Source organism: Hevea brasiliensis, chromosome 17 (assembly GCF_030052815.1).
Source record: "Hevea brasiliensis isolate MT/VB/25A 57/8 chromosome 17, ASM3005281v1, whole genome shotgun sequence".
Lineage (NCBI taxonomy): Eukaryota > Viridiplantae > Streptophyta > Magnoliopsida > Malpighiales > Euphorbiaceae > Hevea > Hevea brasiliensis.
The window spans coordinates 13,820,607-13,846,656 of NC_079509.1; the positions used below are offsets into that span (position 1 = coordinate 13,820,607).

The window sequence follows — 26,050 nt, forward strand, 5'->3', positions numbered from 1 at the left end:
AGAAAGCTATTTGTATAAATAAAAACAAAGTTTGTTGTATAAAAATTTTATTTTTTTATAAAACACAATAATTTTATATACTTTATGTTATAAAAACTATAAAATATAAAGATAATTTAATAATTTAAGTTAATATATTAATAAAATAAAGCATTGAAATAATTATTATTCATATCATAATTTTAAAAAGTATTTAAATTTTAATTTTTTTACAATTACATAAATGTAAATATTTACTATTAGATAAAGATGAAGAAAAGTTTCCAAAATTAATGTCATTGCGGAACAATTGGCAAGCGTATTCTTAAAGTTGACACAGCCCAGAATCGAATTCAGTGGACTGTTAAATAGTATATTTGTTAAAGTAGATAGATTAGTTTCGTTAAAATGTAGAAATTAAATAATAATTAAAAAAAAAAATCGAAGAGAGAATGCAAGTTGGTATTCTTTATCTGTTACTGTAAAATGCCATAGATAAAATTTATTCGAAGTATCAGATTCTACTCTAGTTGTATACAAGCTATGTCGCCTGGGAACAGATTGGGCTAAACAAGATACTACAACTAACTTGTGTTAAATCCAACAGATTGGGCTAAACCTTGTTTGTAAGCTCCACCACCCCATCATCTTTAGAGTCGCTGGCTTCTTTACTTTGGATCTCAATGGGCTTAAAAGTATACATTTTGGCGCATATCAAATAGTAAACAAGATTAACGACTTGCATCAATGTGATCAACCAGTAGAAGTACTCCAGTTTTCCCTTGTTCAAATTGTTATCAGGAAGCCAGTTTGATCCATCAGGGCCAGCACTAAACTTGTGAACTAAGGTAACCAGAAGCGTGCTCACATAATTCCCAGCTGAAATCGCTGTCCAAAATAGCGCCATAGCTGTGCTTCTCATGCTTTCTGGTGCTTGATCATAGAAGAATTCTAAATGCCCAATAGACATGAAAGCTTCTGCTATCCCATGAAGAGAATATTGTGGCACAAGCCAGAACACTGAAATGGGAATAGTATGATGAGAATTCAGCAGGCCATTAGCTGCAGCTGCATGTTTTCGCTTGATTTCTACGAAGCCTGCAACTAGAGTGGCTAATATGGATATGACAAATCCAATTCCCATCCGGTGCAAGAAGGTTATGCCGCGTTCAAGCCCTGTGTATCTACGGGCTAAAGGAACGAAGAAACGATCATATATGGCTATTGTGGTGAGCATGGAGGTCATGGTGAAGACAGACATGGAACCAGCAGGGATTTGAAAGGATTTTGAGAGATGCCTGTCCATGGACTTGGCTTGTTGGAGGGAAAATGTGCTTTGTTGGGCATAGGCTGTGATAAGGAGAATTCCTGCTGCCCAAATAGGTCCCATTCTGATTATAGATTTCAGTTCTTCTACTCTGTGTACTGTGTTTAGTCTCCATGGATTGGGCGTTTGGCCTGCTTTCAGGTTGTCTTCTTCCGTCACAATGGCTGCCTTGTCAAGAAACCTGCATTTTGTAACTCGTAAGCAAAAATCAACTCGGCTTAATGTACGTTTGTTTTATTTTTTTTGTTTTAGTTCCATTTGTGTAGACACGAGAGGAGTGGATATTATCTTTAATTACTCAAAAATTAACAAGTTGAAATAACATATTTAATTTAAATTAAAATATCAAAATTTTTCCTTAACTACTTTTATTTATAGAATTAAAATTTGAGAAATTATAAAGTACTCTTGAGCTTACGTTCTTTCTATATAAAATCATGAGATTTCACTCCCTAATGACATGAAAAATGTGAAAATTTATGTCTAAAGGAACACTAAAAATCATACGATGTATATGGTATAATTAACATTAAAATTTACGTAAATTTTGACTTATACATTTTCTCCCTCATATTTTCCCCAATCTCTTACCTACTTCCTTCTCTTATTTTTCTCCCTTTTCCTTTATTTGTTCACTTCCAATTTCCAAATACTACAAATTGGATTTGCATTTCTAGAGAAACTACTCTTTATTTCCTTCCTCTTAATTTCCTCTATTTCTAAGAAAAAGTTGAAATCTTTCCAATTTTTTTCATGATTGATTTTTTTTTCTCTTCCTTTCCACCATTTCAAACATTATGTTAGGTTTTCTAACTATATCATCAGAAATTTTTTATATGAAAGAGTATGTTAAGAATCAAACATTTTAAGTTCCTAACACCACAATAACCTTGAAGAGGCACACAGACCTTACTTAATTGGGCTCAGCACAAAACCCGTAACTATATCTAGTACGTAAAAGGAAATTAGTGAATGAATGGATGTGGGTCCTATACTATGAAATTTAAGGGTTAACTCTTTTTTTATTTTTTTCTTTAAAGTATTCGGTGCACATTAATTTTATAATTTGGCCTAACATAAAGGGCATAATATGTTTTTGGTGTGGGATGGCAGAACGAAGTGCACTGTGAAGGGCACAGTATGTTGAAAAACATTAGGGATGATAGTTTTTATCAGCAAAATCCGTCCTGCCCCCTTGCGGCTCTGGAAAAAAACATATAGGTGAGCTGGGGATGACCTCAAAGACAGTGAGGGAAGGGAAGCAATAGTAGCCTTTGTTGTTTTATTAAAATCAAATTCTAATATGTTTAGAAATTAAAATTTTATAAGTATTTAGTTTAATTAATTTTTTTCATCAATTTTAATATTTAAAATAAAAGAATTTTTTTTAATTTAAAAAATTTATTTTAAAAAAATAAAAATAATTATGTGAAAATTTAATTGAATTTATTTTTTTTATAAATGATTTATATTAAAGAAAATCATTACAAATGATTTATCATTTGCAGCCTTTTTGGAAATCAATATCCCAGGATTGCCCCGACAAAATGATGATGATAATAATGTGGAGTTTTTTTTTGGGGGGCTCTAATGTGGAGGAGTTAGTGGTCAGATTGTTGATCTCTATCCACGTACCTCTCTCCTTTAAGTAAAGAAAAATGAAAAAAAAAAAAAAAAAAAAAAAGAGAGCTAAGTTTAAACAAAGTAGCAATCCAAAACATGTTATGTTGATTGCCCAATGCCCACCATACGTAAACATTTTAAAGGAGATTAGCACAAGCAACTAGCAAGCTATCTTATGACACCACATGTGTGCAAGTGCAAGAAAAGGACAACTCCATGCTTGATGTAGCAAACACAGCTTTATGCATAAGTGACAGAGAGAGAGAGAGAGAGAGAGTTAATTTACTTCATGTGTTTAGTGTGAAGAAGCCTTCCACCAATAGAAATGGGAGCATCCAGTTCTTCATTTTGGTACAGTAACTTAGGATCCGAGACCATGGACAGCTTCCTCTTCCTAAATGCAGCCACCGACACTTGTAATAACCGGGTAAATGGACTCCCAGCTGGATCCAAGTTCCGGTAAAGAGGGTATCCAATGATAAATGCAATAATTGATAGAAACATTGCAATGGTTGGGATTCCAAGGCCCAATCCCCATCCAACATTGTCCTGTACATACACGAGCACTGTCACAGCCAGCAGCATAGACACCCCCATCACAAAATAGTACCAATTGAAGTATTTCCATGTCTTCGTTGATTGCTTAGGATCCGTTTCATCAAACTGATCAGCCCCGAATGCAACCACGCAGGGTCGGATTCCCCCAGATCCTAAAGCTGCCAGTAGGAGAGATGCATATAGGATTGTTAGTTGTCCTGTGTCTGCTTCTTGGCAAACTTCATCTTCTTTACATGGGGGTGGCCTAAGATTTGGGAGTATGGCTGAGAGTGTTAAGCTTGTCATGCCCTGATCGATATATATATATATATATATTACATAATAATACGAAATGGTTAATTTCTTGAAACAAAAAATAAGAAGTATCATAAAATTAATTTCATAAATCTTTGAGATTGTACTTGTCACTAACTCTCACATGTCGTCTTACATAATCGCAAGGGACCAGCTTCTTAAGAATAAATTAGGTTGGCGCAAGAATAATAATCTTGGAAGAGAGAGAGAGAGCTGCTTACTATTTGGTATATTATGGAAGCGACTGTTATAGTCCAGAAACGGCCGACGTAGGCATCAGCACAGAAGGCACCGATCAGAGGTGTCAAGCTTGCAGTGCCTCCAAAGTTGGTGAGGGTATTTGCTGCTTTAGTTAATGGCATATGAAGCTGGCTTGTCAAGTAGCTAATCATATTGGTATTAAAACCCACCACCGCCAGCTTCTCGCAGGCCTCATTTGCTACAGAAAAACAAAAGCCAAAGCAAAAATTATATATGTACCATCAATACATCACCATATATACATAAACCAAAGCAAGAACTTTGCTATTCTTCAAGGAAGGCAAGATCTTACCAAATATGAAGGGCATTGTCACCATTCCACCCTTCTGCCTTTTGGCATGGAAACCCTTCTCCATCTTCTCCATTTGCGTTTCCTGGTGTTAAACTGTCCTCCCAGGAAACCTATATATAGGCGTGTGATACATTACATGTGTATGCAGAAAGATGAGAGTGATATTTGTTTGAAACCAAATCTGTAAAGCAATTCCTTTTAATTTTTTACCCTTTTCCTATCAATAAAAAAATAATAATCATAAATCAATAATTTTTTACTAAAAAAAGTATTGGAGTCATTTATGAAATTATAAATTTTAATTTTAATTTTAAGCATAGTTTAATTTTAAAAATTATTTTGATTTGTTAAAACTTACGGTTTGTAAAACTATATGGCTACCAATTTAAATTGTAATAAGAGTATCAACTAAAAAAATATAATAATGTCACAAATCAGGACAGATCTATAATTTGATGTGTGAGTGTGACGGGTACATATAGACAACGAAATTTTGTAACTTTCATCCTTAAGTTCTTGGTTTGTCTTAATTTCTTGGTTTGTATTATTGCATGTGAGTGACATCTATATGATCCAGTTCAAAAAAAAAAAATGATATATATGATGTGCTCCTGTTTTGGTGATAGCTAAAGGCAGGCGCCGGACTCCGTAATTGCGTCATAGAGTATAGTAAGGATTAAGATAAGGTCATATCTGTGGTGCCAAAGCCTGAAATCAAACGGCCCAACAGTGATTAGAAAGCCTACTCTCTCTCTCTCTCTCTCTCTCTCTCTCTCTCTCTCTCTAGCTTTCTAGAGAGAAAATTTCCTCTCTTAGCTTTTCTCGATCTCTTCGTCAGTTTGGCCTCTCTACTCAATAGTCGTTTTCCCTCCATATCTCATATTTTTATTTTTTAATAAGCAATTAATTTTATTAACAAATCCATAAAAAATTTAGCATGCAACAGCGTATAACTCCAATCATTGGATCTCCTTGATACACTCAATTTAAGAGGAAGAATGTAAGCGCAACAACTTAGAGATAATCACCCAACCCAACCCTGAGTTGATTGTCTATAATTTTTGTGCGGTTTTGAGTTGCAGACCTTGAATTTTTATAGTGAGAGCGGTTTGTAAATGGTTTATTTAAGGGAGCTACGTTTCGTAGTTCTGCTTGAGTGTGCTAGTTTTATTGGGTCTAGAAGATTTGCTCTACTTGTTGGGAGGGTTTCATCACGGCTTTGACATTGGTACCTTCGAGTTCCTAAAGCTTCCACCACTCTGTTGCAATCTGACCCTATAAAGACTATATGAGACTGAGATGTCAGAGAATTCTGCGGATTACCCTCCCGGAGCGGTAATTGCATGGTTGTTGTTGGGAATTGTAGATCAGGAGCTGACTGAGGTTTAGACACCTAGAGTCCCTTGGGTTTCCTTTGATTGCTTATTTTTGAGTTGCTGCTTTGGTCGATGGCGTCCTGTGCTCTTCTTCATTTAAATTTATTTTTAGGCCATGATGTACATGTTGCCTTAGGGGCCTTGCAATACAATAGTCCATCTTTGTGGTTGAAAAAAAAGCCCAGCAGTGAAAGTTTATATTAATTTGAAAAAAAGAAAAAAAATGATCTCATTTCGTGCAGTTACTCTACCAATCAATAATAAATGTAAGGAAACCAAAACAAGAATATAATTTTTAATATTTAATAATATCTAATATATAATATCATTCCTCCAATTGAATAATTAAACAAATATCTTTCTAAAAAAATTAAGAACAAAATACGTTACCACAAAGAATATAGGTGTTAAGATTCAAATTGATTAATTATAATTTTTAATATTGACAAAATTATGCTAAATTGTTAACTTGTTATTGTAATATTTTGTTAATATATATAATGGTTTTTATATACATAGGTTTGGCACATTAAAAAAAAATTATATGAGGTGTATAATTTTTTATATGTATTAGTTAAAATTAGTTTTTATAACTTATTAATAAAAATTATAGAAATACAATCACTAATAAAATATTTCTTTTTACTTTTTTAAATTTATATCATATTAATTTTAAAAAATTCTATAAAATAATAATTAATTACATATTCTAAATTTAATATATATATTGCAGTGCTTTATCTAGTGAGATAAATGTAGGTCATAAATAAAGCTGATAATCTATAAGGAAAGCGCCACTCTTGTTTAACTGCAGTTAGAGACAAGTTAAAATAACCCCTTAACCAAACACGTCCTATATATAATTAGAACAATTAATATATAATGTAATATAATAATGTATCACATCAAATGATCATATATGGGATTAAGATTATGTTTATTTGATAACCAGTTCTTTTAAGTGTTCAATGTGTATATGTATATATATTTGAACTATATAATATAATTTTTTTAGCCTACCGCCATCAATTATCGCTGGTATTGTTATTGTCTACCATGATTTTGTTAGAATTATAATTTAAAATTTTAGTGGGATTTAAAGAGAGACTTTTTTTCTTAATTTTAGTTAGAAAAATATTTCTCAATAAGATGAGATATATTTCTTATATAAAGTAGAATTCTTATTTTAGTATTATTCATAAATTGAGTGAAATTACTAATCAGATTATGATTGAGAGAATTAACACTATAAATAAGAAAATAGTTGAAAGATTATTTGACTTCACCCATAAGAAATAACTTTATATATATAGGGTGACTTTGCCCATGAAGAGTGGCTTTGCTCATTGATGAGGGGTTTCTACCTATTGCAGTCTCATAGAAAGAGAGAGATTTCGGCGTAATGTGGAGAAAGAACATAGAATCTAAGAGTAAGGAATTTTTATCAATTGATAAGAGGATTATTGCCTATGTAGTTAAAGACACACTTTGTGATGTATTGATTGTAGGAGTAAATATATTAGGTTATATTTAGAGGAAACTAAAAGGATTAATTAATATATTTATTATGGATAGTTATGTAGTACAGGTTCTCTTGGATGTAATTGGGTTTCTTGGGTATAATTGGGTTCATGAGTAGTATAGTTTTGAACTTATAAATGATAATTTTTTGTTGTTGATAGTGAAAGATGGCATGTCCATGGATGTAATCCTATGTGGAGAGGGTGAATCACGTAAATATTAGTATTTTGTGTGTTTTCTTTGTTTTTTTGCAGTTTACATGCTTCCGCAGGGCATAACAAATTGGTATCAGAGCATGGGGATGATCTTGGTGAATTTAGTTGAAGATGGAGCTATTGAGCCATGTAGAAAGTCATACATACAACAATAGTGATGATGGATAGTTGAAATTAAGATAGAGCTTTTGGTGCAAAATTAAAAAAGTTGATGATGTGAAATTTTTATGAAGAAAGAGCAAGTTATACCAAAGATGAAAAATTGAATAATGAAATATTTGAAGGGTTCAGGCTCAAGCATAAAAAATTGATGATTTGATAAAATTCAAGAATTCAAGGTATATGATGATTGATAGATTTTGAGTCAAGGTGGAGATTGTTAGAATTATGACTCAAAATTCTAGTTGGATTTGGAGATACTTTTTCCTAATTTGAGCTAAAAAAATATTATTCAATAGGATAGAGATATATTTTCGATATAGAGTAGAACTCTTATTTTAGTGTTATTCCTAAATTGAGTAACAATCCTAATCATATTAGAATTGAGATAATTAACATTGTAAATAGGAGAATGGTGAAAAGGTTATTTTGCTTTGTCTATAAGGAGTGGGTTTGCCCATGAAAAGTGGGTTTGCCTATGGAAGGTGGCTTTGCCCATGGAGAGTAGTTTTGCCTATTGATGATGGGCTTCTGTCCATTGCAGTCTCATAGAAGGAAAAAGGCTTTGGCCTAAGGTAGAGAAAAGGCATAGAATTCAAGAGGAATAAATTTTTATCCATTAATGAGAGGACTATTGCCCATAGTAAATATATTGTGTTATGTCTAGAAGATATTGGGTTATGTCTAGAAGATATTGAGAAGCCTAATTAATGTATTTATTATGAGCAATTATGTAGTGTAAGTTTTTTTACGTGTAATTGGATTTGTGGGTGGTATAGTTTTGAGCTTATAAATTATGTTTATTTATTGTTGATAGTGAAAGATGGCATGTTTGTGGATGTTGTCCTGTGTGGAGAGGGTGAACCACACAAATATTGGTATTTTGTATATTTATTTTATTTATTTATATTTTACACGCTTTTGCAGTACACAATAAATTTATTACTTTTTTTTATTTGCAATTTTTCCTTTTATTCTTTTATATTTATATTTAAATATCTATTTTGAGGGTAAATCTTAGCACAATGCGTGATAAATTAGAGAAATTTGAAAATATAAATTTTATATGTATAATAATTTTATTATAATAATTAATTATGATGGATTTTATATAGGTTCTATTATAATTATTTATTAAAATATATTTATTTTATATAATGATTTACATAATAAATTCTCGATAAATTGACAATAATAAAAAAATTATAACGTTGCTCGGTCTAAAAAAATACATGTTTGGATATTAAAAAAACTTTATAAATAACTAAACATAAAGTTATATAAATTGTCCTTCCCTTTTTATTTTGTAGAGAGAGAATTTTCTCTCCTTGTTTCTTGTTTTTCACCAAACGCTTAGGGCCTTCTTCAGTGTCGCTACTCGACTGTCCCCTGCTTCTTTGGGCAGGACCCCTCTATCTTGCTTTCTATAACGACTTCTCGTCTCTGATGAACCAGTGGTGGCGTGCCTTGGTGAGTGATGCTGCAACGGTGCATGGAACCTTAACTTGTCGGGTCATGGTATCGACGTTAGGTGTTGGCTGCATTACAGGAATTTTTTTTTTTCTCATGGACTTGGACTGTATTTTTTAGGGGTTTAAGCAGGGATGATGGGTTGTGCTCGTGTTGTGTCGACAAGCGACACAAATACGATTAAGAGCGATACGAATATGACACGATTAATAAATTATATCAAAAATTTAAACTCGAACACACTCCTTTTATTATATGGGTTACACGACACGATACGATTAATATTAAATTGTATTAGGTATATTCAATACGACACGACTCATTTAACACGAAATGACCTATTTAACATGATTTGATATGACTTAACCCATTTAACATATTAGTAAGTTCACGGGTTATAGTAGATCAAATGAGTTAGCGAGTCATGGGTCAATACATGATATGACTATTAAACCGTGTCATAAACTTATCAATTCGGGTTAGTGGGTAAACCCATGACATGACACCATTTAGGGGTGAGCAAATTTTGGTTTAAACTGAAAACCGAACAGAACTGAGTTAATTCGGTTTAATCGGTTTGGTTTTAAAATTTAATCGGTTTGGTTTGATTTTATATTATAAAAATTTTGATTTTTTTGGTTCAATTCGGTTTTGAAGAGAAAAAATCGATTAAACAGAATCAAACCAAATCGAATAGTAATTTTATATATTCAAATTGAATCGAATCGAACTGAATTGATTTTTGAATTAATTTATTTTTATGAGGAATTTATGAGTTATATTTAATTATATATATATATATATATTATTTAATTTTATTGATTAATATTTATTAGGTTTAAATCAAAGTTAAAATTAGACCAAATAACTTAAAAATCAATAAAAAATAAAACTGATCGATTTAAACAGAACCGAAATAGAGCGGTTCGGTTCGATTCAATTTTTCATCTATTTCGGTTCGATTCAATTCGATTTTTAAAATATATAATTCTATTTTTATAATTTAATTCGGTTCGGTTCGATTTAAACCGAATGCTAACCCTTAACACCATTATATTCGTGTAATAAATGGATTTATACGAATTTGATACAATTACAAATAAGTTTTACTCAAACTTTTTATTTTTGTATTGTGTTCATGTTGTATTCACGGGTTATGTCTAAAATTACCACTCCAAAGTTTATTCTAAATTCATTGATTTGGGTTTTTTTTTTAAATATGTATTTGGATACGATCTCTTTTTTCTTATATGAGCTTGGAGCCAAAGTTTTAAAACTTACTTATAGATAAATTTATCTATTGATTAAAAAAAAAAAAATCACATATGATAGACGATTCTCTTTCATAAAGTTATATTGGTTTCCTACTTCTAAAGAAAAGATGATAGAAAGGCAATTACGGATGATGCGTGACAGACTTGGCCGGCAAACGGAGCAAATATGGTCATATTCTATCCAAGAATTTGAACAAACACAAAACGACAAGTAGCAAAGTTGAGGGGGAAAAATTCAAGAACCGAATGATAGAAAGGAGGTGCATGTTTGGTTTGCTTATCCCTTGCCCACTTTATAGACTTCTGACGCCATAGATGATGCAAGCAATAATGGAGTTTGAACCCAAAACCTTCGCATTTACAGATCAGGACTCGATATTCACGGATTCAACTTATGCAAATAGTGATTTTTTCACCTTCTTATCTTTGACCAAAAAAAAAAAAAAATCGAAGTCCATTAATTAAACTGTACAGTTGATAATCCATCCAATTTTCTTATAATCTGCATGATTGGATCAGGTCAATTCGACTGCGACTCAATATCCACCTCTGCCCTCAGATAAGGAACTTTAATTTAATGAGGAGCAAGTGGCGTAGCGTTGGAAGGGACACAGCGGACCAAGTCCAAGTGGTCCGCACTCCGTCACTTCTGACAAGCATCAGATAAGGCCAACCATGAATTATTTGCTTCTTCTTTTTTTTTAACTTTGATTGTTTTTATTTTTTTGAGATTAAAAAAAAAATGGTCTTTCTATATTTTGGAAAATATGGGCGGTGAGAGTACTACGTGCCCCTTTGAAGGGCCGGTATATATCCTTTTGATGTCTCTCATCTTTTTGTGAACTCTTTTCGTATTGTGATTTTCTACATGATAATCTGATGCGTGGTGCACTGCAGGCCTGAAAGCCTAACAATATCCATTATAAAATCTTCTCAAAAAGAGAACGTAATCTTTTTGGATTTACAAGAGGGAGGAGGCAATTTTCAAGCCAATCTTATTAATTAAAGATGCAAGTTATGCATAACAAAGCTTATCTAAAAATATCTCTAACAATTAAAAAAAAAAAAAAAGGTGAGAGTTGATCATAACAAACAGTTAATAGATAATTAATAATATTATAATTTTTTAAAAGAGAAAACTTACTAGATGCTATTAATTATCTTATATTTATGTAATTTTTTTAAATTATAAAAAATTAATTTTATATTTATATAAATAAAAATATTGATCCTACCAAAAAAAATATTGGTATGCTGTAAAAAAATTAGATTATTTATATTAGGAATCACAATCCACAAATATGAACATGTGGAATATAAAATGTCTCTGTTTAAAGAAGAGCAGTGAATTAATAATGATTATTGTGTTCTATCATAATTATTTTATCTTAGTTGTCTAAGAGAAAAAAACTAGTTTTGGTCAAAACAGAATATTATAATTCAAAAGTTAAATAATTTAGGGCATTAATTAGAAGTGACATTTCAAAGACATTAGAAAATAATAATAAATATTGTATTTTATTTCTTTTTAATTTTTTTTTTGTATTTTTAAGGAGGTATCTCAGATTTTTACATATTTTGATCAGCTTAGACTAATTTCTCTGTATCAGTTTGTGGGTACCTCAAATGATAGGATGGCTGACCCCAAGTTTTAAAGCGCTCCATATACAACTCTTAAGCTCGAACTCGGGACGTTGCTTAAGGGAGGACGAACCCCTACCGCTGGACCACACCCCTGGAGTTTATTCCTTTTTAATTTTGATGTATAGCAAACAATCTCTTAAAATTTTGTTAGTGGAAAGCATCAGTTTTAATTAAAATTTCTTTTAAAAAAAGGTCAAGTTTTTTTTTTCTAAATATATTTAAATTTTTATGTTAGATATTAAAAATTAATATGAGAATTTTGACATTTTATATTTAAATTGTTATATCATAAATTTTAATTTTTTATAAATTTAATTCAGGGATAAAAAATTAAAATTTCAAAATTAATTTTTAAATTTTAGATAAAACTTTTTAATTTAAAAATTATAATTAAATTATCTAAAATTAAAAATATTAGATATAATCAATAATTAATATAAAGATTTTGATTTATTTGATAAAAAACTTTTTTTTTTCCTTTTATATTACGGATATAATACGATCTTAAGATTCCACCATTGACAAAAAAAAAAAAAAATTAAACGTGTGTTAAGTAAAAAAAATTATGCATTTAATTTAAAATATATAATTTTTTTTATGAAAATTTTGAAATATATATATATATATATATATATATATATATATATATATATATATATATATATATATTCACAATTTTGAAATATTAGTCAATTATAATAATTAAAATACCAAATAAGATGTTATATAAATGACTTAAATATCTCAAACAGATAATAATGTTAATTAGACGTAGAAAAAGGATTGCATTGCCATGCGTGTTATTATTTTTTCAAATTAAATAATTTTAATAAGTTCTCTAAATACACTTATTAAGGTTGTCAATTCAGTTTAATTGCTCTAAAGATATACAAAATAATCTTAAAAATACAAATAAAATAAAATACCCATAAGTAATTAACTATACATATCGTGTTAATTAGTAATTACTGGTGTGATACGTGCATATAAAGAGCCATTAAAGTTTTTACTTTTTTTCTTTTTAATTTTGTACAATATAAAATAAATGACAGAAAAGAATATTATTATTATTATTATTATTATTAAATTCACCAGCAGGATCAAAAGTTATTGCTTCTGTATTTCAATAATTTGATAGAATTTCTGACAGTAAAAAGGCCATCACAACCACAACATGGACTTATCTAGGTTGTTTCCAGTTGGACATCAACTCTTGTTCAGTGTGAGCAGCAGCTAAGTATAAGAAACATTGGCTTCACCCCTCCTATTCCACTAGACATTCGCCATCCTTCTAAGGCATCCAGGTTACCTAGACGTTATCCTTGGTAAATTTATGGACATTCTATTCCACTATGGTGAGATTCTAAATATATATAGCGGAGGCAATTTCTAAAAATCCTTCATTTAACCGTAGAGAGAAAAATTTAAGACAGCCAAAACCAGACAAAAACAATGATTACAGTGTGCTAGAATTGATAATCGATCGGTAGACAAAGAAATAGTGGTCCTTGCTAAATCCAGGACAGGACATATGAATCCTAATATCTTTTGCCAAATTCTTGAAGTAATCTTACTGGACAAGAAATAGTCCAAAGAGTAATTGATGGTTGTGGAGCATGTTATGATGGAAGACAAGAACAACACAACACACAAAAGCTGGAATGCATTCCAAAATGGGCTGACCATTTGGCGTGGGTATGCTCTAGGCCCAATGAGAATTTGCTGCAATTCACATGATTGAAAAAGATAGCTCCTTCGCATCAATACGTGGGAAAATCTAATGCAATTATTCTTGCTTGGAAATATTCTGTTACTGGAAACTGAATTGCAAGAAAGAATCACACATCATACAAGTGTTTAATCTTTTCAAATTTTTATATAATGATAAATTATTAATTTGTGTTAGAAGGAGGTTATAAATTGGTATAATGATAACAATTTTAATTATTAAAATGCATAATCATATTTTGATGAAGGGCATTTTCAAGATTAAATCTGATCCAGTATTTGTAATATAATATGATCCATTTTTTTTATTAATTTAAATCACATTCAATTAAAAAAAAAGCCTTTTCAGTTTTCACGAAGTGTAAGACAAAATGACAAGCAAAAATCAGAAGAAATTGGGTTTCATTTGACGGGAAATATAAGAAAATTTTACATACGGTGGAGTTTTCTTCAGGTTATTTTGAGTACAGCATTTCCTCCCTCATTATTTATTGAGAAGTTTGATTAATTGAGGAAATAAAATTTATTATTTGGTTGTCCACGTAATCAAGGTGTGTCTAAACCAAGACTCAAGTTCTATTCCCTCTTTTGAGCCACCATTTTCTTTGCTTGGCGCCTGAAGAGACTTGAATGCGTAGAGTTTATACAAACCAAGTAGTGAACAAATTTTACAACTTGTAAACGTGTGATCAACAATAGAAATTCTCCAATTTTCCCTTATTCAAGTTATCATCAGGAATCACGCCTAGCATTGAATTTGTGAATGAGTGATACCAAAACTTTACTTGCATAATTCCCTGCCGAATTGGCTGTCCAAAACAGGGCAGTAGCTGAGCTCCTCGTGCTCTTGGGTGTCAGGTCATAGAAAAACTCTTGGTGTCCCACTTCCATGAAAGCCTCAGATATCCCATGAAGGCCATATTGAGGCACAAGCCAAAAAGTTGATATGGGAATAGTGGTGCTGGTGCTATTTGTAAGCCTACTAGCCAATGCTATGTGCTTCTCCTCATTTCAAATCCAGCAACCAGAGTCTCTAATATTGAAATTGCAAAACCAATGTGCAAGAAATTTATGCCACGATAGAGCCCTGTGAATTTTTGAACGAGAGGAACAAATATACGGTCATTAAAAGCCATTGTAACGAACATGGAAATCATGGTGAATGCAGACATGGAAGCAGCAGTGATTTGGAAGGATTTTCTTGAGAACTTAATTAAAATTTTCAGTGTGAATACGAAGCATTCCATCTGAATTAGAGGCATCAAGCTCCTCATTTTTGTACAGAGAATTGGGATCAGAAACCATAAAAAGCTTCCTTTTCCGTAATGCAGCCACAGTGACTTGTAACAAACTTGTATATGGACTACCAGCTGGTTCTAAAATTCGGTAGATTGGGTACCAACTGCAAATATGGCTATTGATACAAAAAACAAGCATGGCAATTGTAGGAATTCCAAGGCCCCAGCCCCATCCAACATAATCTTGAACATAACCAAGCACAGTTGATGCCAACAAAATTGTTCCTTTCCTGACAGAAAAGTACCATTTAAAAAAGCTCCCTAGTTCTCATCTTTTGCTTAGGATCATCTCCGGCAAGCTAGGCTGCCCCAAATGCCGCCACGCAAGGCCTGGTTCCTCCTGATCCAAGAATGCCAATAGAAGAGAGAGAGGGAATTCCAAGCTTAACTGCACTGGCTTTCTGGCACACTTTATAGCTGATGGTATTGAGCTAATCATTCCCTAATCACATAAATATTATAATAAATAATAAAGTATTAAAATTATGATTATCTAAAATGGAAATAATTATCTCAACTAAGTCACTGTTATCATGTTTGTGTATTTGGAGTAGGCTATGTCAACCGAAGGACAAGGGGGGGAGGGGGGGGGGGGGTGTGATGGAAATTGTTAAAAGTATCATCATTCTTTGTTTGCCAAGGCGAGGTATATATTACCCAAGGGCTCTTTTCTTCAGTAAATCATTGGGGACATCCATTACTCATAAAAAAAAATTGATTATTTCTTAAATTTAAAAGTGCGACGACTCATATATGCACCGGAGTATCTAACAATTTACTCTTTCCTTAATGCCTCATTGGTATTGTCCCAGTGACACTTGGCAGAGTGCCCTTGCTGATAGGGAGGTTCTACTGCGAAGGACCAGTTCGCAGGTGGCAGGTTCTAATATATTGCCCATTGATGCAAAGGTAACCTTTCTTATTTTTCCCCATTCTCGGTCTTGGGATTGGTATTTGATTTCACAGGTAAGGACCAAAGCGTAGATCATCGAGATTTGTGCTCTTGTTAGTTGATGTGGATAAAATTAAGGCCATTTCTTTGGGCTTTAGCAAGCAGGAGAATGTTTTAGTTTGGCATTTTGATCGTAAGTGAAAGTATACTGTGAGAAGCGGTTACAGATTGACTTTAAAGTTGGCAATTCCCTCTCAGCATGTTGCTTCTACGTCATCACCTCTGCTGAAAGTGTGGAAGGTTATTTGGCAATTGAAATCTCCCTCGAAGGTCGTGAATCTGTTGTAGCGGGTATTACCAGTGTGACCTTACAGAGGAGGATCTCTTCTCTTGTCCCTTCTTGTCTATTCTATGGACGGGATGAGACCTTCCTTCACTTGTGTAGAGATTGTATGGCTCTTAGTTCGGTTCGGTCTAACATGGGTTTGGGTCAGGTGTGCCAAGTAGCTGGGGATTCTTTAAAGGCATGGCTTTATGATGTAGCGCAAATTCTGTCAAAAGAAGATCTATTGGTGTTTTGATATGTTGTGTTATAATATCTGGCATGCTAGGAACCGTTGTCTGCATGAAAATGTAGCGCTGGACTGTGCTGGTGTTGTTGCGTGCGCAAGGTATATGGTGCAGGAATTTTGAGCCCTCTTTGGTGCTCATGGGGCGAGCCAATCTGTCCCTCATGCACGGCACATCGTCTGTTGGAAACTGCCATTGGGTGATTTAGTGGAGCTTAACTTGAATGCTCGGATAGTCGGTAATTGCCTTATAAGTTTTGGTGTGGTTTTCCGAGATGTAAGTGGTGCAATTTTAACGTCAGCTTCGAAGATAGTGGAAGGCAGTTGAGCCCTCTTTGATTTGAGTTTCTATCGTCTCGTGGCTGAATCTGATTGCAAGTCACTGATTGATCAGTTAAGTAACGGGGAATGTTTCCATGCTAGCCTTGGTGTTGCATTGCAGGATTGCTTTTCTTAACAAGCCTTGTCCCAGCACTGTGAATGATCTTTTAATCCAAGACAAGGCAGTTGTGTCGCCCATGAAATGGCTAAGCCTTGTTGCAGCACTGTGAATGGTCTTTCGTGGTATTTGCTGAAATGATTGCTAAGCACAAATTTATTTTTCTTTTTCTCGTAATAATAATCCACATGTATAATTTGTTTACATGTATAATTATGAGGGAAAGGCACTTAAACTAAACAACTGCAGTTTTTTTTTTATTAAATAAGCTATATGTCATGAACTATATAATAAAAGATAATAATTGTCACGACCCAATCTATGGGCTAGACCGGCACTAGGACTTGGACCAGTCTAAAGCCCCCGAAGCCCTTAGTAAGCCTAACTATTTCTCAACTCATGACTAGGCCCACAATTTAGACCCAATATGCATATAAAATAATTTAAATTAAACTGTTATAATTTTATTTCGAGCCAACTTAGCCCAGTAATTATCAGAAACTAAAATTAGGGGAGCACAGCTCAATCCTGTTACATCATTTACAAACTATTTAAAACTCATAAAAATTTTTCATTTATTAATACAAAAACTTAAATTCATGCAGTCCCTGACAGGATTTATGCTACTACTAGTACATGCGGAGTTCTAAATTATAAATTTAGATAATAATAATACAATTAAGAAATTTTTATTTTCATAACGTGCGAGGAAAGGAACAGGTTATTCTGAAAAAGGTCTTCTCTTATAGCCTGGAAAAATATAGTGAACACGAGTGAGTGTTCGACTCAGAGAGTAAAATATCAATTTTAACCATAATCTCTATAACTATCTAAAATTAATGCACCCTGTAGAGTGAAATGCAATATCGTTAATATTTTTACGTCATAACAGCAAAAAGGTAATCTGGAGTACTCACACACCCAATAAGGAAGCCGGACTTTCGCTTAATAAACCAAATCGGGGTCCCAGCGAAGAACTCAAGCCGTGTCTACCCCGAAGGATCGGGTTCCAGCGAAAATCTCAAGCCGTGTCTACCCGTCCTGTCCATAGTCAATACCATACCACACGCACGTCAACTCATGCACGCTGCTCCAAATTACCACAACAACATCCATGGCACTTTAACAGTTATGAATGCAACATAAAACGTGCCTAGAGTTTAACTACATAAATATATATTTATAAGTGATGCATGGACATGCTTGAACATATAATAGTATCAAAATTATAATTAAAATTAATATTTTACTCACAGTACACCGATGACTATTGTGGCTGCTGGATGCAGGAAACTAGCTGACATTGATCACCTAATAATTAAATTATAAATTTATTAGTACTAAGTCAAAATAAAACTCTAAATAGGCAACAAACAGCCTAATTCATGCCAGAAATTCGACAGAATTTCTCCTATACCTAAGACCTACCCAACCTAAAAAAGGTTTCAAAATACACTTCTATATCTGCCAATCACACAATCACAATTCAATCATATCACAAGGCCCCTCCTGGGCCCACCCAAACAGTTAACAATCAACAATTTGAAAAATTACAATTTAGCCCCCATAACTAGTCCTTTTACAAAAACTATCCAAACGAGTTCTAAAAATTTTTAAAATTTTGTCCCGCGGTCCTTAATAATATTATAAGGCTATTGCAAAAGGAATTATAATTTTTTGATCATCCACAAATATTTTATGAATTTTATTTTAAATCGATATTAGCCGAAAATGAGCAACTTGGAGTTCGGGTTTACCTATACCAATTCTGACATCTGGAACGCATCCAGAACGTCTGAAAATGCTAGCATTGACTATAATATTGTCTACATTCTGAGACGGGCTGTCGGGCAGCCGGATTTGGCTGAAAATGCGATCTCGACGTCGGTGAGCTATCCTCGATCCGATTGCACCTAAATTAAGTCCAAATTTTATTAATAATTATCATAAAATTATTTTTAAATTTTGAGAATCGAAAAAGTTCAAAAATCTCACCAAGCGATCTGAACCGTCCGATTATTGCCTTTTTCAAACGGTGTCCGATCGGAGCGGGACCAGTCTTATCTCGAAGATCTCGTCGTCCTGAGTCCATCGGTGGCCTCGAATTTTCGATCCGACGGTCGGATCGCCGGAAAAGTGGCCGGAATGCCACTGCCATCGCTTTCTCTCTCCTCTTTCTCTCTCTTCGAAACTCGCCGGAAACTCCACCATTCCGAGCATGGCTAGTCGAAAAATGGAGCTGGGTTCATGGGGAGTTGGTGGCAGCTTGGATCACCGGTGTTGGTGGCCAAAATCGACCGAAAAACAGTCGACTTCTCTCTCTCTCTCTCTCTCTTTTTCCTTCCCTTTCTTCTCTCTCTTTCTCTTCCTCCCTGCGCTGCTGCCACCTCTCGCCGTCTGGAGCAGCTCCGGTGGCCACTGGGTGGTCGTCCTGCCGTCCGGCTTGGGCCCTTGCCGGAGGAGAAGGGAAAGAAAAAAAATGGGGAGGGGAAAGGATGCATGAAAAGGGGGGAGGGGGAGGGGGAGGGCGGCGGCTGCTTGCATTTTTTGGTTTCTTTTTTTTACACTATTAGTCTTTCAAGTTTCATGAGTTATTCACTTGAGTCTAAATTTTTAATTCTTTGAAATTTTAGCTTTCAATTTAAAACAACAATAATAATAATAATAATAATAATAATAATAATAATAATAATAATAATAATAATAATAATAATAATAATAATAATAATAATAATATGAAAAACAATGTAACACCCTAAAATTTTATTATTTATGAGTATTTTTGGTATTTTAATTTTATTTGAATTTTAGGAATTTTTTTGAGATTTTTCGGATTTTAAAAATCGGGTTCGATTTTTCGAAAATATAAACTTTGATGATTTTTAAAAAAAATTAATTTAAAGACCACGTGGCAAAACTAAAAATATATTTGGAGTCTACGTATTTTTCTGAGTTTTATGGAATTTTTTCGGAATTTTTGGACCTCGTTTTCGGTCTCGAGGCAGAGTAAAAATTCAAAATTTTGTGTCCTGAATCGAACCGGCCGAATTGAATCGGACCGGATCGGACCGGTCGAATCGGACCGGTCTCTTCTCTTTTTCTTCCTCCCGCGACGCCCTCCTCCTCTTCTCTCTCGCTTTCTCTCCTCTCCACCCTCACCACCGGCCACCGCCACCCAACCAATCCGGCCACGCCCGAATGGAAACGCGCGAAGCCTCCCCCTGCGCGTTAGCTTCCCCGCCAAATCCGGCCGATCCGGCCACCGATTAGACCGGGTCTTGTGTCCAGAATCATCTACTCGGTGAGAGCTTTCCATACACACCAAGAACGCCGAAATCCATCGAGTGGATTGTCCGATTTTTGCTCGGGAAGATTTTAGCCCATTTCGACTTTTGGGCTAGATTTCTCGAAAACCGTGAATCACGAGAAAACCGAGGCCACCAACGCTCCATTCGAGAGCTTAGCGACATAAATTTTGAATTTTTCGACACCGCTTTTTGGTGGGTCCACGGAACTTCGCAATGTATTTTGAGCATTAAATGAGCTTAGAAAATTCTGAAAAATTTATGTACTAACCCCGTGTTATGGGCCGTGTAGGTATCCTCGATTCGCGGAAATTCGATAGTTGGGCAAATTTCGGGCAGAAAAGTCTCCGAATGGACCGAGGTTTTGGCTAGCCCCATTGTCGACGTCGGCGCGTTCAAGTCGGAATCGGCAAAGGTAAACCGAACCTTGTTTTTCGTAATTTTCTAGTGCTTAAATAGGATTAAAAATCCATAAAATATTCGTGGTAGCTTAGAAAATTACGATTCTTTTGCATGACTTAGTAATATTGCTAACGCCCGCGGGGCAAAGATTTATAATTTTTAGAGCTTGTTTGGGCAGTTTGTGCAAAAATGATCAATAATAATGACTAAATTGAAATTTTGCATATTGTGATGGATGATTGATTTGGTGGGCCCAGGAGGGGCTGTGTGATATGATTGAACTGTTGATATATGGATTGTGAATATAGAAGTGTGTTTTTTTGCCCTTTTGCAGGTTGGGTAGGTCCTAGGTATAGGGGAGACTGATTTTCTACGACTTAGGGCGTGCTTGATCTTTTTCTTTGTTTGTATTGAGTCAAATTTATTAAATAGATGTAATGTAATTGTCAAAGATGAGACCTTCTTCCTCCTCCGCCCACAGTAATTTGTCGTCAAGTTTGTGAGTAAAATATTAATTTTAATTGTAATTTCGATATTATTATATGTTCAGCATGCCCATGCATCACTTATATGCATATATTTATGTAGTTAAACTCTAGGCATGAATTATGTTGCATTCATAACTGTTAATGTGCCATGAGTGTTGTTGTGGTAATTTGGAGCAGTGTGCGTGCGTTGGCGTGCGTGTGATGTGGTGTGGACTATGGATAGGACGGGGTAGTCACGGCTTGAGTTCTTCTATTGGACCCGTTCCTTGAGGTAGTCACGGCTTGAGTTCTTCGCTGGGACCCTCGATTTGGTTTATTAAGCGAAAGTCCGGCTTGAGTTCTTCGCTGGCACCAGGTTGGATTTAAGAGAGCTGTATAGGGGATCAGCTCCCAATATATTATGATTGATGCTACAGGGTGTGTGAGTGCTCCAAATTACCTTTTTGATGCTATGATGTGAATATGATGTTGATGTTGCATTTCACTCTACAGGGTGCATTAGTTACAGATAGTTATAGAGATTATGGTTAAAATTGATATTTTACTCTCTGAGTCGAACGCTCACTCCTGTTCAAAAATTTTTACAGGAGGATATTTTATTCTGGGTTAACCTGCTTTTATACTTCGCAGGTTGTTTATCGATATTTGTGTAATTTTATTTACTCCTAGAATTTCCGCATGTGTTAGCAGTAATTATTTGAATTTGGTCTGTAATATTATTATCATGTTGGACCTGTAAACTTAATATTTTAAGTCTGTTTTGATGGATTAGATGAGGGAGCTGAGCTCCCATTTATTATTATGTTGATGAGTATGTGGAGTGGTGAGCTCCCCAATGGATTGTTTATTGTGTTTACAGTCGGGTGAGTCAAAAACTCCCGTTGGTAAGTCCATTTTTATGGACTCTGTCCGCTTGTTTTCTTGAAATTGGGCCCAAATGGGCCTCGGCATTGGGTAAATGAGCAGTTAGGCTTACTACGGGCCTCGGGGCTTTAGTGGCCTGTGTCCTAGTCTTGGTCCGGCCCATAGGTTGGGTCGTGACAAATGTGGTATCAGAGCTTAGGCTCCAGATTCTTAGGTAATGTTGTCTAAAGTGTTGGGAAGAGTCTACTAGGAGTCACATGCGGAAATATAGGGTCCACATTCGTCTTGCATTGTCATCTTTGCTTCTAGTTTCTGCTCCATATGTTATGTATAAATATGAGTCTATAGAGCCGTGTAATGTGCGTTTGAATTTTGTGGGCTAATCTTTCTGAATTTCGAAAATGCGTAGAAGCGGGAGAGCCGCCATCGCACGAGCGATGTGCTGACGAGGTGTCGGCACGGGATGGCGCCGCCAGGAGGCGGGGTAGGAGGCCTAGAGCTGCTCAAGTAGAAGAGCGACTACCCACGGTCAGAACAGTCTTTCATGGCACGGTCCTATGGACCCCATGGCGCTTACTCTGGCAGAGAACCATCGACATGATGGCGCGATATATGGTCCACCCTCCACAGCAGCGATCCACGCACCAAGAGAGGAATCTTACAAGCAGATCATAAATTTCAAGAAGTTGGTGCCTAGTACATATGATGTGTCGACGATGCATATCGGTTTTGGATTCTGCGAGACGCGAGCAGAATCTGATTGGTGATAGAAGATTGATAGAGTGTATGCGACGTCATGGGGCCCATGCCTAGGCAATGGATGAATGACTACGTGATACCCCGGATGGAGGGTTTGACATGGGCTCAGTTTGTGGAACTTTTTATCAACCGCTTTTTGCCAGAAAGTTTCACAGATCAGAAGCAGTGGGCCTTTGAGGCCTTAAGACAGAATGGCAGTGCAGTAGATGAATATGCTCTGCAATTTACGAATTGAGCGATATGCCCCTATCTACAGAGACTATGAAGGTGAAAAGATTCCTAAAGGGGCTTGACAGAGATATGCAAACCTGGCCATGATGTCCGATCGATCTTTTGATGTGGTGGTTGGCCGAGCTAGACAGATTGAGATCTTATCTTTGTAGATGACAATGAAAGAGCAAAGAAAACAGAGCAGGGTTCCTCGGTGTCCCTTCCATGGGTACTCCGGATAGTGGTGGCGAGTAATTACAGAGGAAAGAGTAGGAATAAGAAAAGTGGTTTTAGACACAAACCACGAGGATTTGCGGATCCGGTCACGATTAGCCAGCTGGTCCTGCTCAGATCCTCCTTGGCACCTTGTGCACAGTGTGGAAGAGGACATTCAGACCTTGTTTGATGGGATCGAGTATGCTTGTGTGTAGCCAACCGGTCACTTTGCTAGAGAATGCCCCATGTTCACGAGCCACGGATGGGGTCACGAGTTCATTGCGAATGTTCCTCGCGATTGTATCCGGCGCTTCCAACATGGCGGCCGAGGACAAGGGGGACGTGGATTTGGAGGCGGTCGAGGTAGAAGTCGATGTCGAGTTACGCCACTCGGGGTAGGTCAAGTTCGGGTTTTCACCACGACCCACCGGGATGCTCAAGCTTCAAATGCGATTGTGGCGTATTCTTTCTTATGAGGCTCGTGTTTTGATAGATCCGGGTGCTACGCACTCATTTGTCTCCCTGTGTTTGCCATGAGGTTGGGTAGAAACCCTACAACTTTAGAGTGCCCTTTGTCGTAGCTACCCCACTTAGTGACAACATAGATGTAGACATGGTATTTCGGGTAGCCCGTGGTAGTGGATGGAAAGATCCTCCCACAGACTTGGTTCATCTACCGATGTGGATTTCGATGTAATCCTCGGGATGGGTGGTTGGCAACTCATTATGCCACCTTAGACCGGGAACAAAGGTATACTTCCACATACCGGTGTGGAAGAGTTTAGCTTTGATGGTGACGGAGCGTGGCTCCATATAATTTGGTGCCGATTAGTGCGGAAAAATGTTGAGGCGTGGATGCCAAGGGTATTTGGCATTGGTGAGAGATACATCGTAGAAGGTATCGGCATGGAAAATGTTCTGTTGTCGAGAATTCATGGATGTCTTCCTGAGGAGCTTCGGGGTTGCCACCGGGAAGGGAAATAGAGTTTTGCATTGATGTTGTGCGGGTACAAACCCCATATCGATGCCACCTTACGAGGATGGCACCAGCAGAATTGAAAGAGTGAAGGAGCAACTACAGGAGCTTTTGGACAAGGGTTTCATACGTCCGAGCACTTCACCGGTGCTCTGCTCTATTTGTGAGAAAGAAGGATGGGTCATTGAGGTTGTGTATCGACTACGGACGGTGAACAAGGTGGTGTGAAGAACAAGTATCCACTTCCTCGGATCGATGATTTGTTTGTTCGGCTCAAGGAGCTAGATTCTTTTCAAGATAGACTGCGGTCGCTACCATCAATTGAGAATCGGGAATGAGGACGTGTCCAAAACGGCTTTCGGACAAGATATGGTCATTATGAGTTCTGGTGATGTCTTTTGGACTCACTAATGCACCCCTTCATGGACTTGATGAGCAGGTGTTCAAGCCATTTTTGGACCGTTTTGTCATCGTATTCATAGATGACATTCGTATACTCTCGGACCGAGGAAGAACACGTGTGGCACTTGAGGATGGTGTTGCGGACTTTGAGGAGCACGGTATCGCCAAATTTTGAAATGTGAATTTTGGCTAGAAAGCATCTCATTCTTGGGACACGTGGTTTCTAGAGACGGTATTCAAGTGGATCCCAAGAAAATTGAAGTCAGATTGGCTTAGGCCTACAACAACCGAGGTGCGAAGTTTTTAGGTTTAGTGGCTACTATAGGCGTTTTGTACAAGATTTCTCCAGGATAGCGGCTCCCTTAACTAAGTTGACCAGGAAGAATGCTCCATTCATTTGGACAGATGACTGTGAGGTGAGTTTCCAGAAGCTTAAGGAGTGTCTAACCACTGCCCCTGTGTTGAAACTACCTGTGAGTGGTGAAGGATCCACCGTGTATTGTGACGCCTCGAGTTGGCCTAGGGTGTGTTTTAATGCGAGAATGGAAAGGTAGTGGCTTATGCTTCAAGGCACCAAGAGGCATGAGCGAACTACCCCACCCATGATTTGGAAATGGCGGTGTAATCTTTGCCTGAAAATCTGGAGACACTACTGTATGGCGAAGTGTGCGAGATCTACACCGACCATAAGAGTTTGAAGTACATCTTCCAGCAGAGGGACTTGAACTTGAGACAGAGGAGATGGATGGAGCTTCTGAAAGACTATGATTGCACCATCCAGTACCACCCGGGAAAAGCCAATGTTGTAGCAGATGCCTTGAGCAAAAAATCTTCTGGCAGTTTGGCGCACATTTCAGTAGAGAAGAGACCATTGATTCAGGAGGTACATGAGTTGATGGATCAAGGTTTAATCCTAGATCTTTCGGATGAGGGTATTGTTGGCTCACTTTTCGGTGAGGCCGGACTTGAGGGACGAGTTAGAGTTTCCCGGCCAGAGACAAACAATTGATGAAGATCATAGAAAGAGTACAGCAAGGTGAAGGTGGTGAGTTTGGGTTTGCCAATGATGGCGCCCTAGTGCAAGGTTCTAGGATATGTGTGCCCGATGTGGACAACCTCAGGAATGAAATCATGCGAGAGGCACACTATACACTGTACAGTGTCCACCCAGGTTCCACCAAGATGTACCATGATGTGAAAGATAGCTATTGGTGGAATGGCATGAAGAGAGACATTGCAGACTTTGTGTCCAAGTGCTTGACTTGTCAGAAGGTGAAGTTTGAACACGAGACCGTCGGGGAAGCCGCAGAGCTCCCTATCCCGAGAATGGAAGTGGGAAATGATCACTATGGATTTTGTGGGTTGCCTCGTACCACGCTAGGATATGATTCGATATGGGTAATTGTAGACCGCTTGACCAAATCAGCTCACTTCTTACCGTGAAGACTACATATTACGTAGCGTCTCGGCAATGCGGCTCTACATTAGAAATAGTCGGATTGCATGGAG

General features: G+C 36.0%; 1 protein-coding gene and 1 pseudogene across 1 annotated transcript; both read right to left on the reverse strand.

The window, feature by feature from the left end:
• Window positions 1-429: 429 nt before the first annotated feature.
• Window positions 430-4,502, reverse strand: LOC110633583 (protein NRT1/ PTR FAMILY 3.1-like). The gene is made up of 4 exons (XM_058139745.1): window positions 4,335-4,502; window positions 4,003-4,220; window positions 3,216-3,775; window positions 430-1,487 (listed from the first exon to the last, which is right to left on the reverse strand). Exons 1-4 carry the CDS (start codon window positions 4,405-4,407, stop codon window positions 593-595), a joined length of 1,746 nt encoding a protein of 581 aa, XP_057995728.1. The 5' UTR covers window positions 4,408-4,502; the 3' UTR covers window positions 430-592.
• Window positions 4,503-14,247: 9,745 nt separating this feature from the next.
• On the reverse strand, window positions 14,248-15,717 carry LOC110633560 (protein NRT1/ PTR FAMILY 3.1-like; annotated as a pseudogene).
• Between the last annotated feature and the right edge of the window lie 10,333 nt (window positions 15,718-26,050).

Excerpts from the sequence above, each read along its gene's own strand:
- LOC110633583 (XM_058139745.1), bottom strand. The coding sequence starts at position 4,407 with ATGGAGAAGATGGAGAAGGGTTTCCATGCCAAAAGGCAGAAGGGTGGA. Across the intron at positions 3,776-4,002 it reads CTTCCATAATATACCAAATA|GGCATGACAAGCTTAACACT; the intron begins GTAAGCAGCTCT and ends TATATCGATCAG. Across the intron at positions 1,488-3,215 it reads CTTCACACTAAACACATGAA|GTTTCTTGACAAGGCAGCCA; the intron begins GTAAATTAACTC and ends TACAAAATGCAG.